The following is a 17,279-nucleotide window of genomic DNA, read 5'->3' as shown; positions in this document are numbered from 1 at the left end:
GCGAGGGTTGTGAACCACACAACTTTAACAAAGGTTTCCTTTATGAGTTAAGGCTTTCTGTTTTCTCAACCCTTGATAGGAGTGGAAACTTTCCCTGGAACATTAATGCTCTGCATGCTAGCCATGCACTTCAACGGAAAAAGTTCTGAGATATTTTCTCAAAATATCAAGAGCTATCTTAAGATCTACTGTACCAATACTAGGCTTGTTTGTACTCATTTGAATGCATTTGTCATGCTGATTTTTTTTATTAAAAACATCGACACCCGCATGAAGAGAGTTAATTTTCACTCTTCGCACTCAGCACAGCTACCCCAAAAATAAAAACTTGTGAATATGTTCATATAAGAGGTCTATGTAAGAAAACTCAAAATTGGGAAATTAAAAACAGTAAAGTTCAAAACCAGCAGAGCCTGAAAAATTACATGCACAAATATTACCCCTTTAGAGTACATTATTTAATGTTGGATTATGTCCTTTGCACATGTTTTCAATAATTCAATTGAGTTGTTTATATTATTGCTCTGTCTCTTAGCAGGTGGATAGAGGTAAATGTTATTCTTTTCTAAGATTATGAAACCAATGGACTATATTTTATTTACACACTTCAGTTTTGTTAAGTGTTTGACTTGGAAAATCCTTAGGGTTCAGACTTTAAGAATTAAAGGTGGGTCGTCCGATTCTACCAATTTATTTTACCTTATATTTTTTGGTGAAACCCAATATTGACAAACAATAAATTGAAGGGATTTGTATTCTAAGTTTTGGAATTACTCCAGCAGTTTGGATATAAGAAGTAAAAACAAAAAACAATGCACATTACAGAATAGAGTCCTGGTACCAATGTGTTGTTGCTCTTAACATGTAAGGGAATCCAAAGGTTTGAGGCTGACCCTCCATGTAATGTATAAAATACTGAAAATTTTCTAACATAATAGGACTGTTTGACCCCCTCCCCTCATAATGAGGACTTTCATTTATTTAGTTGGTTCCCTAAACATGTGTATGTTAACACTGCTGTATGGGCCAAAAACATTTTTACAAATTTACTAGATGTTCACTTATGAAAAGACATAAAAAAAGCCTCCTACATTTTCCCCACCAAACATCACTTCTAGCGAATAGATGATTAATAACTAGGTCCATCGTTAGACAGGTCATGTCCTGAACCTACAGCAAGATATTCACCCAAGATTGCAGAGATTTATGAACAATAAAGCCTAAAGCTTATCTTAAAGGTGTGTGTTCCAATTTTGGTCAGTAAACAATCTGTATCCAAATTTTGAGTTATTGCTCCAGCGGGTTTTATATGTGACTGTCCACATCGAAAAGCTCGTAAAGTCGGCCCCTGGTCAATTTTGTTTTCTTCTTTGTTTAGAAAATATATATCATAAGCTTTACAATTATATATCTTTTGACTTCAAACAATATCCAGAAACTTTGCTCCTTCAGTAAAAGGGTACATTATTTTGTTGCTTCATTATTTCTCTTTTTCCACATCGCTGGTATTACATATCAAATTGTCATAATTGGCGGTCACTTCAAATCATCCCCAAGTCAATGAGGTTCAGGAATGTCCTCTCATTGTTGATTGTTAGTTAACCCACCACTTGAACAGGATTTGGCCAAAGCAAACAAAAACTAGGGCTATTTACCAACTCTATACATAAGTATAAGCTTATTATTATCCTCTTCAACAAAAGGATTAAAGATTGGCGTTTGACTGACACTAAAATGAGTAACATGTAGGACAAACATTAGGTAAATATGAATACAAACTTAAAGCACATTTTGCACAGTAACTCGAATTCTTAAACACTTGAGAACGTTCCTGCAATCTTATTGGTTCTTACCCAGCTCTACCCGTGTCATATGACAAGATATCACACGAGTCAGCGCGTGTACGTCGACGCGATACGTGTACTCGCCATTTGGACCAATCGGAGGCGCACAGCAACAACTGGACTGATCGATTTTAAGCCCTGGGTAATTCCTTGCAAAATGTAGGATTTAATTTGATTAAAATTTGTATGATATTTTTATTTGAATTGAAGTGTTTAAGAATGAGAATAAAGGTATTGTTTTTAGCCGCTGTTGTGCATCTATCGTATCATATAACACGGGCGTAAAACAACTCGGCTTCGCCTCGTTGTTTTACTTACAAACCTGACCAATTTGTAACAATTTTTAATTCTAATTGTATAATATTATTAAGACAATATTTAAATCTGTCTTTCTAGATATTTTTAGAAACTGTGGTAAAATCAAAACCACATTATATCTTCAGTTTTCTTGCAGAACTTCCTTTAAACCTATTTTAGACTTCATTTCAGATGATAGAGTGTATCCTCCATGACATCATGCCTATGAAAAATAGGAATCTGTTGGTGTTCTACTGTAACTATGACTAAGATAGCTAACCCTCTCTGGCTGTGTGCTGAATCGGCATACTTAAAAATTATATTTTAATATTGAAATGTTATATTTTCATAACCATTATGAAACAATTATAAATGGTATTGATTAAAAACATATATCAAATTACTTATGCACTGGTTACCGTTTATATGCTAAGCACTTGGACTAAATTTAAAAGGGAATTTTAAAGATTTCAAGATATTTTGACTGGTGCAATAAACATCTCTCACATGTTAAACATGTGATGTATTACCAATCTGTGTGATGAGATAAATTATCATGTTTGTTCAAGAAGTACCACCAAATATATATAATCTGTCTCGGCTCAATTTGAGAGTAACAACATGTTGGATTTCACAGTAGCAGATTTGAATCATTCACGCTAACCTAAAATATGTTGGGATGCAGTTGAATGGAATTATGTAATGTGAACCATAAATCATCACCATTTTTAATGAATTTTCTTGCTAATGTAGCAAGTAAGGTCCTCTCTGATTGGTCAATTGAATCAAGTCATGAAACAATGGACTCTTATTGGTAGGTTTTAGCAAACTTTTTCCTCTGCAAACATGAGTGACTGAGTGAGTGTTGGGCTATTCCATATGAAATCTATACACCCCCTATGGAAGACATGACCTTAATCTCCCACACAGGGAGTGTAGCTGTAGATTTCAAATGGAGTCACCCATTCAGGTGACCTCTCTAGCTCATTGGAAATTCACACTCCTTGTGTGGAAGATTAAGGTCATGTCTTCCAGGGGGTATGTATTTCAACTGAAATAGCCCATTATGTCATCCACCAACAGGTTTCAGAGACGTATGTCATAATAAAGCGTATTCATGCATTTGTAACATTTTGTGGGTTGCTTATCATGGTAGGATCAGCATAGGAAAGTATTAATAATCATATAAGTCTGACTGACTCAGTATCTTGAGTGAATTCATTATTGTGACATTTAACTCTTTGGCACACTACTATACTTGTATTTCCTTTAATCAGATAATTTCCACTGATGTCATTATGAGAGATGTTAATGTGGGAGGGGCGCCCTCAATTTCAGGCTTATTGATATTACGTAAGCTTTACCTATGTACAGTCTACATACAATAACATGTAAACCTACATTTGTATATTTTACATTACTATACACTACGCCCTCATGGTACTACAAATTCATTCATAAAAATAAGATACGATAAGTCTTGGGGACCATCAAATACAGCTTTCGTAAAGTCAGAAAGCCTTAAATTGAAGGCATCCTAGATTAAAGTGGTTGTCACGCATACACGCGATAAACAACCATGTCCATCCTACTCCCCTGATATATATATATATATATAGGCTTATAACTTGATGTAGAAGCCAATGAAATGTGACACGATCTGGTCCATGGGGGCCAAAGGCGGCAAATTTGAAATTGAGATAAAGGTAAAAATATGGAGTAAAAAACAATAAAATACATAAGAAAATAGACATCAAAAAACTTTAGAACCGAGTATGCTAGACCTTTGGTGTTTTCAGTAAATGATAGCCTATTATATGTGAAATGTAATAATTATAGTAACTCAATTTTCAAAAATGCCTCCTTTGGCCCCCATGGACCAGATTGTGTCACAAATAGAATGGATGATATTCCAGTCAACAACCTTGTGGCATGGAGCTTGGGATCTGACTTCAAGAAGTGGGTCATGTTCCGCTACTCAAAATGGCACCTTACCTTGAATTTCTGTACCTCCAACCAGAATAGCACATCATTCTCAAAGTTTTCCCCTTTCACAGAGACATATTTCCTGAAATGAGCACATGTGACTGGATTCAAGAGAGCATGACGGAAGAATATGATCTCTCGGGATGAGGAAATCCACTTGCTCTCCAAGATCTGTTAAGGAAATGTGAGTGATAATGTGATGAATGTAATGATGACATGAACCATGAACTGTGATATAGATTTGAACTTCCTAATTAGTAAAAATATAATCTTGTATTTGTAATGAAAAAAAAAATAGAAGATGCACATATTGAATCAACTTTTTCGGTAAATCCCATATTTCCTTGCGTTGGACCCCAGATGCACCTTGAACTTGCAATGCACAGTAGCAATGTTCGCTAAAAGATATGCGCATCGGCGTGAGGTCAAATGACGACATCTGGGATTTTAACCGCAAGAAATTATGGGATTTACTAAAAAGGTCAATCGCAAATAAACTTTTTGTCACAAAAAGTGGACCATTTTAACATTACTTTTATTTCACATCCTAATGTGAATTTTGTGTTAACCCCATGAGAACTACCTGCCGATTGGCCAAAATCAAGTTTTCATTATCAATTGGACCAATCAGCAACATTGTAAGAATAATTTCACCATGCAAAAAATCGGGTGAATTATTTGTAAGCTCCATTCTGATTGGTGATTAAAATGAAGATATCATGTAATTGACCAATCATAGGCAATGTTAGATCGGCAGGTAGTGCTCAGGGGTTAAGAACCTCACAAGTATGATACTGTCAAAATGGCACAGTTGGACACAAGTGTATCAAAAGTCCCAAGACGCATATGAATATTTTTTTGACTTGGGCACAGTATGATGATATGTGCAATGTTCTTTACCTTGTATATAGCCATACACCTCCTCCTCTTTGCATTCAGCATATCATCAGCTATATCATCAATCTTGTAATTAGGTTTCTGTCTTTCTTGGAATTCCTCTGTGGCAATAAACAATGGTAGCCATTTCCTGGCCAATCTCTCCCTGACATACTTCTGAGCCTCAATCAGGATGCCATCTGGTAGTCTGTCTAGGAGAAGCTTTCCCCAGCCTCCACCAGCCTGCATCACCTGTGATACAAAACATATATTTAACTTAACTTGTATGGGTTACAATTTTCTTTTATTTGCAATAATTATATAAGTTTTTTCCTTGACTTCTAAGATCTTAATTGGTTACAATGTTCTTTTACTTGCAATAATTACTTAAGTTTTTTCCTTGACTTAATTGGTCCTGCTAGTTGCTTTTAGCTACAAATACTATAAGCAATTACCAAAATCTAGGATGTTTAGATGATAACCCCATTATGAGATGTAATAATTTCATCAAATTAAAACCTCTTGTAAATAAGCAAATTAATGTATGAACAAAAACAAATTACTTCATGGTCCACTACATTAAATGATGTTTTGAATTCCCCTTCCAATGGTCTGAAAATGGTCTATAGTTTTCAGCAGAGAACTTCGGCGGTCTGTAAATTTGGCCCAGTTTATGGCATATACGGAAGTGGGATTCTGATTGGCTAATTGAATCATGTCATCATCACATCAGCACCTCATTCGCTGGTAAAGCTGCGTAGCAATGCATGACCTTGTTCTTTTTACGCGATAATCAGACAGGGCAGACGGACAAAGCTGAAGTAATTTGCTAAATGGTCTAGTACAAATGAGCTCATATTTTTTCAAAGCAGATTTAGTTCCGGATATCAAAGGCACTAGGTCTTCATGGTGTTCATCACTTTCTAAAGAGAATGGTTTCAGCATTAAATCATACATATTGCCTTATACTTACAAACACACATAAACACAAAAGCAGCACATTGATATGTGTGCAACACATGCTCATCAAAGTTCAACATATCCCAAAATAACACCATAGCATGATTGCTGAGTAACTTACTGCATGTTGTTCCTGTCTGGTTGCAGGACTGTTGGGTCCAAAGAAGTACTTTTTGTTCAAATATTTTGTCTTGATCTCTACAGCTTTGTTGTCTCGTTTTTCTGAGTCATGATGAGGCATACGGCGGAATGTCTCAATGTCTAACCAGCACATCAGATCTGTTATGGCATAGTTGTCCTCTGTAGACGAATTAACAAAGAGTAAAGTTACATTTTGTTAGCTTCCAAATAAACAGTAAAATATAACATCATGAAATGTGTTCAGGAAAACAAACTTAATTTGGTTGTCATGTGAAGTTTATACCTGTAATTTTCAATGGGAATAAAGGTGACAATTTGGAAATGGTGATCATGTAAGGAATTGTTTTAGACATGGCTGTTCAACCAAACATTGGAATGAATATTCAGTATCATATAGTATCATATCTAAACATATTAGTTCTTTTTACATGGGCATATAATGAATAGCTAAGAATAGCAATTTCCAATTAGTCCAATAGACACTTGTCCAATTCCCATTTCATCAATTCCAATTTTGAAAAGATTAACTAATGGTTTGTAAATTTTAAATTCAACCATTTTTCTATGTTACTCAAAAATTTCCAAAACTATGACACATTGTGCAAATGTAACAATTTACCTAGAAATTGTCTGTAGTGTTCCAGCTCCATCCTGTTATGAATAAGCTTATTGAAGTCATAATCTCTGAATTCTTCCGGTATCTTTTCTTGCAGCGACTCATAGTAGCTCTCTCGCTTTGCTTCTTCATCATCAGCATCAAACTCAAAGGCACTAAATCTCTGCAAATCAAATCAAATTAATTGTAAGATATTGCTGATTTACATTTTGAACCTAGAAGGTGGAATATGTTTTTAGGGGGAAACAAGCAGGGGAACAATCTTTGTCATGCATGGATGATGGGCACATGGGAGAGACACACTTGATGCGACCTGCATGCGATACCAAGATGCTCAAGATGTTCTCAAAATTGTTCTTGTTAGTCAAGAACCCAAATACCCCCAATTTTCTCCCCAAAGCTGACTGCTCTATTGTATGTGGTAATATAGAGAGTTCGGGTTCTCCTTCTTCAATTCTGTGGTTACTTACATTAAAGCCTGCTGTTTTCCTGGTTAGTCTCCTAAGCTGTTTGGATCTTTGTACATCTAGCTGTCTTTCTTCTTGTGTAAGAGTGATCTAAAGAAATCAAAACAAAAAATGTTTGGAAGATTCTTTAAGGCAATGGAAAAAACCACCCTATTTTACGGGCCCAGTCGACCAAGATTTTGCATTTTGGGAGAAATGTATTGAAATTATATAAAATCTGCCAATTGATTGATTTTGACTGATTTTGACTTATTTCCTTCCTCTTCACCAAAAATCACATGAGGAGTTAGGGTCAAGTTACCGTATACTAATTTACTCTATATACAAAACTATATTCTGTCACAAAATCATTTTGGTAATAAGGGGCATGTATAAGTAAATTTTCGTACCTTGTCATATAACAACTTATCAGAATTTTTCATGCCAGCCCATGGTATTACTAGCACTTCCAGGATGTGTTCCTCTGCTTCATCAAACAGTTCTTCAAATGGCGGCTCAGATTCCCGATATATCTGATCACGTAGATCTGAGGAGCACTCTATGTTGTAGAAACAGCCTTCAACAATGTACTTTGAATTGATAGCCTGGTGAAGCAAAGAAAAAAAGTAGATTGGTAACTTATGTGTTGCATTATATTATCAGGGTCGGATCCAGGAATTTTCAATGGGGGGGGGCACCGCTCGTTCTGCAAAAATTAGGGGGGGGGGTGCTCAACAGGGGCGCCCTCCCTTAAATCCGCCCCTGATTATGAATGAATGTTCTTAGTCATGTGACCAGTCTAGCAGGTCAGTTGCCTGATGAAGTCTGGTGGTTCCAGACGCAACGCGCAACGTCGCAAAGTTGCAGAAAGTAAGTTCCAGTATTTGATTCAATTCTGAATTTGTAGCACCATGAGTGCATTGTGCAAAGTAATGTATAATCTACAAATGTAGGTTTACATGTTATTGTATGTAGACTGTACATAGGTACAGCATACGTAATATCAATAAGCCTGAAATTGAGGGCGCTCCTCCCACATTAACATCTCTCATAATCCATGCATTACTGCATAATTTTATGTTCACATTGAACTTGAAAGAAGTGGGTGCCATTATGTAGATAAAAGTGAAAATTCACATCATTAATAAAATGATAAAAAAAGGAAATATATGTTGATAAGTTGGGATTTCAACATAAGACCTAAAAACAAATTTGATAATAGCCAAACTTGACCAACGAATCACACAGGGATTGTCAGATGTTAATAATAACGTATCATTTATAGATAAGATGTCAGAGAATCATTTTAGGAATTACATCTTGAGATATTATGATCCTTAAATAGTCAGATCCCTTACCTGTACTTTTCTGCGTAGACCAAAGGCATTAAATATGTCAGCATAGAACAGGGCATGGTACTCCTGTAGCTCATGCCAACAACTCAATGCATTTATGTAAATCTGTAATGAAGTAGTTAGAAAATAATGTTTTAGTTTCATTTTTTTTTTCAAAAAAAGCTACTAAAAAGATACTGGAAATCTAAATCAAGTCATCAGGAATGTCCATTTTTATATTGATGTTATAGCAACTTGCACCCTCCATCTTCCTTCTGATAGAAAGGTACTGATAGGTGATTCAAACCAGATGATTTATTTGATCTCATTCTGTGTTTTTTATACCATAAAAATCCCACGCATAATAATTTGGCAGAGTTACCTCCAATTTGTTACAGGTGTTTTTATCAATTGAGGGGCTCATTAACTCACATCAACTGACACAACTCTACCAGGTAGCTCTATTGTGTCTTTAGGAAGAGACCTCTATGCAAATTCTGTTCCTTATTTTATCTAATACCCTTTAACTGTTTCCCAAATATTTAAGATCCTTTGGAATTGATTTAAAATCATAAGCTTATTTATTAATAATCATTGAGTGTGTATTATTTTTTATGAAGTTGGATGGAACATGCTTGACTTTGCATAAGTACTACTTGGTGAGTATGCTTAAATAAGAATTTGGCATTTTATTATAGTTGCTAGATTGACTAATCCACAAATAGATACCTGACTGCCTAGTTTTTCCAGATATCCCATAAAGAACCCTCCTGCTTTCTTCTCATGGTATAACCCTTGTAAGAGGCCTTCCATTCTTCTTCCTCCAAACAATTCACTCTCTATTGTCAGGATACTACTGGTAGAGCTAGCTGCTGAAGAGGGTCTGCTTCTAGACATACCGGTATTGAAGCTGAGACGAAAGAATAAGGTATACCAACTTGATGTGAGGAAACAAGTAAAACACAGATGGTGCAGAGGGGACAAGAAACAAGATACAACAAATGTAGGCATAGAAGTAGATTTAGTTTGATAGCCAAAAATTACCAATTCCAAAGCCCACATAATATTCGTAAAACATGCAAAAACAACCACTTAGAACACTGGATCAAGTGCTGAAAACCACAAAAGCTGTTATAATAAAATGAAAACATGTTCAAAATCTCACAAAGAGCAGTGTTTTCTGTAGGGAATGGTTTCAGCCTACACTACAGATAGATAAGTGTTACTTCAAGGGGTAGGAGCATTTAATTTATTTATTTACTACTTTTATAACATCTTTATTCCAGGTTTTTCCCTCTTTTCTTCACTTCCAATCCAAATTTACTAAATGAGTAGAATATCATATATAAGAAATTTACATACCTCTGATCAAATTGGTCAGCACCATCTGCATTACCTCCATAATCTTCAAAAATGTCATCCTCATCATCAGTAATCTCATCATCATCAATTCTTGCAACATCTGGTGACATAACAGATCTCTGGTATCCTTCTCCACCGCTAACGCTACTAAACCCTCTGGCTGAAGTGTTTCTAGATTCCATTATCTCACTTGCTGTTCTCAAGACAGGCGGTGCTGACTTTGGTGGTTTGGGTCTTTTTGACTGTTTTGCCGAGCCTATTGATATGTGGATCTCTCGTGGGCTAGATGGAGCAGTGGCTTTGGAAATGGATGTGGGTTGTTTAGGGGTAATCGCTGTCATTGCACTGGTGAGAGGAATTATGGGTAGGGATTTAGGGTATGCGGTGGGTTTGGCAGGGTTAGGTTTAGACTTGGGTTTGTCATTGATGAACTGTAATTATAAATTAAAACATGAAATATTAAGGTATTAGGATTGGTGTATGCTTTCAGTTGGTAGCATAGTAGGCAGAGGCAGGAGCTGGGACAGAGTGCCCCTCAGATGCCTTTTTTCCCCTTCTTTTTTTTTGGTTTGTTTCACAGATGTTTCATCATATAATCTCAAACTAGATATCAAACATAATGATGAGAAGGGACTCTTACTGGGAGGCCCAGCTCAACCTAATGGGCAGAAATCAAACCAAATTGCAGTATGCATCTTTTTTTAGGCCATTGTTTCAAACTTGTCATCTTGAATATGGACCAAAAATAGTGTAATATTGCAAATTGCTCCAGTATAGTTATTTTGGAGTATGTCAGCTAGAAGACCTTCTTGAAAACATTATATGTATGCACCACTTGCCAAACTGGGCCAAAATGCCGAATAATAAATTGTGACCCTTCCTCCTTGACAACTGACCCCTGATGCTCCTGTACGGTTCCGATATGTTGTTACCAGGGCCATAATGCAATCACAGAATAAAAGTCATCACATAATAAGTGTGCAAAAACACATTAACCTAACGCTTCAAAAAGCTAGATATTACACATTGCAACACTATTTTACACCAAAGTACCTACAAAAAAATTCTGTTTTACAGTGAAACAGATTTTGACTTTTATTTACAGATATATTTATTTGAACCACTTACATCTGAAGGCATACTATTTCTTAATCTTGGCCAACATGACTTAGGTCTGAGAGGCAGTAATGTGACTGACTTAGGTTCTGGATGAGAGCTAGGTGTGACTTTATCCAACAACTTTTGATGATGATAGACATTATTGACAACAGATCCACTCTGGTAGGTTTCTCTCATCAGAAATCTAGGAGCCCTGTATAGAAATAAACACAATTTGTTGTGAAAGTGCAAAAATGTATACCACAAACTGTTAGCTTTGTTAAATCAATGAAAAGTACAACACAACACAATTTTCCCATTCTATGACCCATTTCCAGAATACACAAGACTAGGACTGAAATTCTGCTGCTATCATCTGCTGACTACGCCTTTCAGGTGTGACTTACAATGGATATTTTGGTTTGTTACCTTGCACAAATGGGGTTCTGATTGGCTGAATTATGTCATGAAAAGCTAGGAAACATCTACACCTCATTTGTTAAACAAACGAGTAGCAGTACATGATTCTGTCGCGACTCAATTCTTTTCACATGAAAAACATGGCATGCACATCGGACAGTGTAGGAATTGTAGGAATTATTTCAGAACCAAAAAACTTGCATGGCATCCATATTTAATGGCAGCTTTTATTAACAGCAAACTAAACTATTCAAACATAATTTTACATCTTTGTTATTACACAGCAATTTGTCTCTCAATTGCTTTGATTGGTGGTATGATATCATCTTTAAATATTAAATAACCTATACATACCAATATAGAAGTAATGGTTCAACAATTTTATGTTTCAGGTTGCCTAGTCTCTCTAGTGATGTCCACTTGGTGTGATCTCCTAGTCCTAGTCTCTGCCTCATCTCTAGTGGGATCTCACATTGGCTACCTGCCTTGGTGTACTTGTCTCGTAGCTGGGATAAGAATCTAGAAGAAGAGATCAGAAGTTTAAAAAACACAATAAAAATACTGCAAATTTATTTGTGTGAATGTTCCGTTTGAGATTTGGTCATCTTTTTGTATGCATCAATTTCAACATCGGGAAAGTGGGCTTTTTGTCGACCTTAGCTACAGACAGAAAAGTTCATAATTTTGCAACCAAGTATGCCAGGGCCTATGGGAATTTCAACATCAATATGCATAGACACTGAACAACTAAATTTCAAAATTCCCAACTTTGGTCTGCGTAGAGCAGATAATATCATGCAAGTGAAATTATCATTATAACAGTAACTTACCCTAATTGCATCTCTGGATCTTCAATCTGTAGCCCTCTATCGATATCAAGCCATAGATTCCAACATTTCTCTCCCTGAGTTCCCCATAGAAACTTCTTGAAAGCATCCAATCCCTTCTTATTACTCAAATCAAAAGTACTCTTTGGTTTTGCAAAAAATGTGTCTTCCTCTCTCTCTTCTTCTCTATCGCTGTCATCATCAAATAGAGAATCCACCTCGCTTGTATCTGGCACTCCAGATGATGTAACAGTAGACAGCTTACTCATTGACTGACCTAACTCATCTGGCACTTCTAGAAGCCCCCTGGGTGTGCTTTCTGTTGACAATGCTTCATCCTCCATATACTGAAGTTCTATATTTTCTATCGTCTCTGCTGTTAAATCAGCACATTTGATCGGTTCCGATTTGAGCAAGTTTTGATCAATTACTGCGTTGATGTCTTCTTCATTAGCATCTACATGGACAGTTTGTAAGGCTGATTTGATGGTGTAAGATATGATGAATAGTGCCATCTGATCCATAGTTGTAACTTGAAGTGGTTTGGGTGAATTAATCTTAATTTCAGGTTCTACCATGTTTTGATCTTCAGCTTTTTGATCTTCTTCAGGCTCGATCTCTTTTTGATCTTCATTTCCACTATCATTCTGTTGGCTTTCTACATCAAAACCACTCTCAGCGCTAACCTCGGAAATTTTATCCATCTGAGAATCGTCATGCTCACTTTCATCTTTAAATGTAATGTTTTTTGTTGCCTTGGCAACATCTAGATGCACTGGCCCACTATAAACATGGCGGCTTTTCGCATGATCAGCTACCACGCAACAGTCATCACCAATGGGTGGCTTCCATTCCTGTGGTGACCTTGGTCTTGGTGGACTGTGAAACAGTCTATCACTATTTGGAATATCGTCAAATGTTTCACTTGAAAGGTCAAAGTTCACTGATGCCAAAGAAGATTCTGCTCTTCTAGGACTTGGACTTCTGGGTAGTCCACTATCAGTACTCATTTTAAAACTCATGGCACTCATTGGACGAGCACTACCAGGACGGGATCCACCATCACTCTTCAAAGCACTTATTGGTCGAGTTCCTCTAGCACTGGTCAACCTTGAACCACTAGACATCTTGACATTACTAAACCATTCCTTGGTTTGTGTGGTAGATGCTTCACCCATACATACAAACATGTTCCGTATAGCTAGACCTTGTTCATCAACTTTAGGCGGCTCTATGACAGGTGGTTTCCAGATTTCCCATGGTTTGTATTTAAGATCTATGTAGAGATTCAATGGTGCATCACTTTCCTTTGAAGCAATCTGGGAAATAATATAAATTCATAATCTAAATTAGAAAGAGGAAAATGACAAGATGAATATTGAATAGTTACTTTCAATAAATAATTACAACAAAAACAAAGGTAACACACGAGCAAGGACGCAAGGCCCCAGAAAGTGTCATTCTGCACACACATCTAAAATAGGTTAGTATTCTGAAACTAGACTGAAAATCAAATTGAAGCTAAATGGATTAAGAACCTCATCTTCTTACATCTTCTTCCTCCTCCTCATATCATCATCATACCATCATATTATCATCATCATTGCATCAGCATTATCATCATCCTCCTTGTTGCCATCTTGATATCATCACCTTCATCAATATTATCAGCATCACACCATCATCATTTAAATCTATACAATGTTATACTTTCAAGTTTGGCATTTTCAATACTCTTATTAAAAAGTTTTCCAAGTGGAACAATACCTTGTGCCCACCCTCCTATTCCAACTTTATATACCAAGCATGGATTCTTACCTCAGCCTGTGAGATGAGCTTGGCTAGTCTAAATTCCAGATAGGTATCACTATGTAAGAATGCTGGTAACCTCTCCTCTTTGATCCATCGAATACCATTCACCCACCCTCCTATTCCAACTTTATATACCAATGAGGGATTCTTACCTCAGCCTGTGAGATGAGTTTGGCTAGTCTAAATTCCAGATAGGTATCACTCTGTAAGAATGCTGGTAACCTCTCCTCCTTGATCCATTGAATACCTTGCGCCCACCCTCCTATTCCACTCTGTAAGAATGCTGGTAACCTCTCCTCTTTGATCCATTGAATACCATTCACCCACCCTCCTATTCCAACTTTATATACCAATGAGGGATTCTTACCTCAGCCTGTGAGATGAGTTTGGCTAGTCTAAATTCCAGATAGGTATCACTCTGTAAGAAGGCTGGTAACCTCTCCTCTTTGATCCATTTAATACCTTGCACCCACCCTCCTATTCCAACTTTATATACCAAGCATGGATTCTTACCTCAGCCTGTGAGATGAGTTTGGCTAGTCTAAATTCCAGATATGTATCACTCTGTAAGAATGCTGGTAACCTCTCCTCTTTGATCCATTGAATACCTTGCACCCACCCTCCTATTCCAACTTCATATACCAAGCAGGGATTCTTACCTCAGCCTGTGAGATGAGTTTGGCTAGTCTAAATTCCAGATAGGTATCACTCTGTAAGAATGCTGGTAACCTCTCCTCTTTGATCCATTGAATACCTTGCTCTTTGTTCAGACACTGTCAATTGTTAGAAGGACACAAATATTTTGTTATTAAAAAAATAATGTTTAGCTTAACATGAGTATTTCAAAAAATAGAAAAAGCCTAATTTATACTGTATAAAAGTCCATCAACAAGCATGAAACACTTTGTAAGTAGAGATATTTTAAAATTTGAGTCCATGAGGTGATGATCATATTCATGTACCTCATAAATTTGCAAGAGAAAAAAAAGAAGAGCGATTGATAAAAATCATACATTCCATAACCTTATATATCAAGTTTGTCTCTTTTTTATGGCCTGGTAAAGCAAAGCATGTTGCGCATTTTTTTAAATTTTAAGACATAAAGCTTTTATCATTATGGCAAAACTGATGGGTTGGTGCCTAGATACCTGGTGACTGGCCCATTTCACAATTCCTGTGATGTGAGGACTGTAGATGGAATGAAGGACCATTCATGACTAACAAGGTTAGATGACTAAAGAGGTTGGAATTTGGAAGAGGATTGAACTGCAAAGTTGTGAGATTTAACGGAGCAGCAAAGACGAGGGTCAGTCTGGATTTGGTACTTGGCACAAGAGCTCAGGAGCATAACCATACTACTGCACATTTGATGCAACATTTGTAGTGGCACCAATGATGGGCCAGAGGCTGAATGTGGATAGAGGGTACTCACCTGGACAGTAAAACTAGTTTTGAAGTCCATGTCTTCATCATCATCTTTATTAGCATCAGTCTGTATACCAGGCCTCTGTCTAGCACTGGCAACCCTTGATGCTGCAGCATATATTGGGTTAGGTTTCTGCTGAGATCGGATGATGGTACGTATCCGAGCCTTGAGGGCCTGCTTGGCATTGGACACCACCTCAAACCCACCCCTCTCCTTGTTGAAGGTGAGGGGCTCTGGAAATGTCTGTGGAAATAAAATAAACAAGATTATGACTAAAGACATTGTTGTGAGGAGACTTGGAATACTGTAACTGTATACACTTTGATGACACTTCTTTTTTTGCTCCAAAGATTTCGAACACAAGGTACATTATTGTTCTGGCAAATTATGCATGGTTTTTAAATCATGCATCATGTCATTATGCATCCTTCTACATGTATACCGTAAAACCCCGTCTACAAGCATACATAGTGTTTTTTATGAAAGCTAAATTAATTCGAAGCCAGCGTACATATACCAATACAATAGATTGGTCTTAAAATAATACTTGTTTGTATATGCTTGGATCCGTAATTTATTTGCTCATACTCCATAATGGCGCCTGGATTAATGTAGCTTTCATCAGAAGCACTCTATATGCTTGTAGACGGGGTTTTACGGTATGCTTACAAGCTACCCATTATCATACCATTAAAATAGTAATTACATGGCCTATAGTGCCTACATTATGCAATGATAGAACTGCCTCTGTGTTAAATAATTGTACATTATATATATGCACCCCTACTTTCCCCCAAACAAACCAATCAAAAATTGAACATTTAAAATTTTCAAGGCAATTTTGTGGAAATTTGATGATGTTTGAACCCTCCCATGCCCAATCTGATTGCTGGGGCCAACATTTTGCTAATGTTCATTCAGGTTGACACTGAGGCCACAGGTAAGGATTTTCAGGAAAGAATATGTACTTACTGGTATTTGAAGGAAGTCATTGAAATATTCTATGAACAGGTCATCTGTAGCTAGAAAATCATCCTGAAAAGAAAATACAAACACTTGTTTATATAAAATACTTTGTACCAATTAAAGGAAAGTGTTGGTAACGGGACTGAACATGGAGGTTTATTCATACCTGTTAAGTTTTTATCTTCATTTTAGGACATATTTTGTCCCCAGCTTTTCATTTAAAATTTAAACTTAATGCCATTTTGTGCGGAAATTTCTCACTGTGCTCACATAAACATAATTTACTTTTGTCTTTAATTTGAAAAAGTTAGCACACACAAAGCAAGGGCCCAAGATTTGTTGACACAACAAAAAGGTGGGGAATGTTTTTTTTTGGCAAAAAGCAAATTGGTCATGTATTTTCATAGCAAAGCACAAATTGATTGATATCAGTATTAAGCATCTGCAATAGTCTGCATGAAGATTTCCAAAATAACTACCACTCACAAAATTTTTATCCATACAAAATGTATTGTTGTAGAGAAAATCCAGTTTAGAAACAACACAGTATCATACATAATGAAGTTTGCCACAGAGATTTGCTTGGTATGATATTACTCCCGCAAGCAACAAACTAAGACCAAGGCAACCATACCTCCCCTTGGCTTGGAATTCTTACGCTGCCCTTTTCTTGATCTTCATCTTGTTTTGACAACCTTTAAATAGATTTTCTTCCTTTTATTTCCACATGGAAAATTCACGCACATTGAGTTATTCTGCAGCAGAGGCTTTGGTTGAATTCAGTGGTGTAGCGCCATAGGGGCATGGGGGACACGTTCCCCTCAATCGATTTAAAAATTTAGAAAAACCCACAGGAAAATTGGTGAAA

At 36.6% G+C, this 17,279-nt stretch overlaps 1 protein-coding gene across 1 annotated transcript in view; it reads right to left on the bottom strand.

The window, feature by feature from the left end:
* The window catches only part of LOC140138088 (regulator of G-protein signaling 22-like), a 43,292-nt gene that overhangs the window by 8,361 nt on the left and 17,652 nt on the right, over nt 1-17,279 (bottom strand). Inside the window, exons 4-18 of the mRNA XM_072159964.1 lie at nt 16,418-16,480; nt 15,452-15,688; nt 14,679-14,792; nt 12,211-13,526; nt 11,735-11,899; nt 10,991-11,174; nt 9,863-10,293; nt 9,230-9,410; nt 8,525-8,626; nt 7,577-7,771; nt 7,191-7,277; nt 6,724-6,883; nt 6,085-6,263; nt 5,028-5,255; nt 4,137-4,298 (exon numbers count right to left, since the gene is read on the bottom strand). Of these exons, the coding sequence (XP_072016065.1) occupies nt 4,137-4,298; nt 5,028-5,255; nt 6,085-6,263; nt 6,724-6,883; nt 7,191-7,277; nt 7,577-7,771; nt 8,525-8,626; nt 9,230-9,410; nt 9,863-10,293; nt 10,991-11,174; nt 11,735-11,899; nt 12,211-13,526; nt 14,679-14,792; nt 15,452-15,688; nt 16,418-16,480 (3,804 nt within the window). The remainder of the gene's footprint in view (nt 1-4,136; nt 4,299-5,027; nt 5,256-6,084; nt 6,264-6,723; nt 6,884-7,190; nt 7,278-7,576; nt 7,772-8,524; nt 8,627-9,229; nt 9,411-9,862; nt 10,294-10,990; nt 11,175-11,734; nt 11,900-12,210; nt 13,527-14,678; nt 14,793-15,451; nt 15,689-16,417; nt 16,481-17,279) is intronic.

Source organism: Amphiura filiformis, chromosome 17, assembly GCF_039555335.1.
Source record: "Amphiura filiformis chromosome 17, Afil_fr2py, whole genome shotgun sequence".
In the NCBI taxonomy this organism is placed as follows: Eukaryota; Metazoa; Echinodermata; class Ophiuroidea; order Amphilepidida; family Amphiuridae; genus Amphiura; species Amphiura filiformis.
Note: the sequence above shows the minus strand (reverse complement) of the source record. Positions and strands in the feature narration are given on the sequence as shown.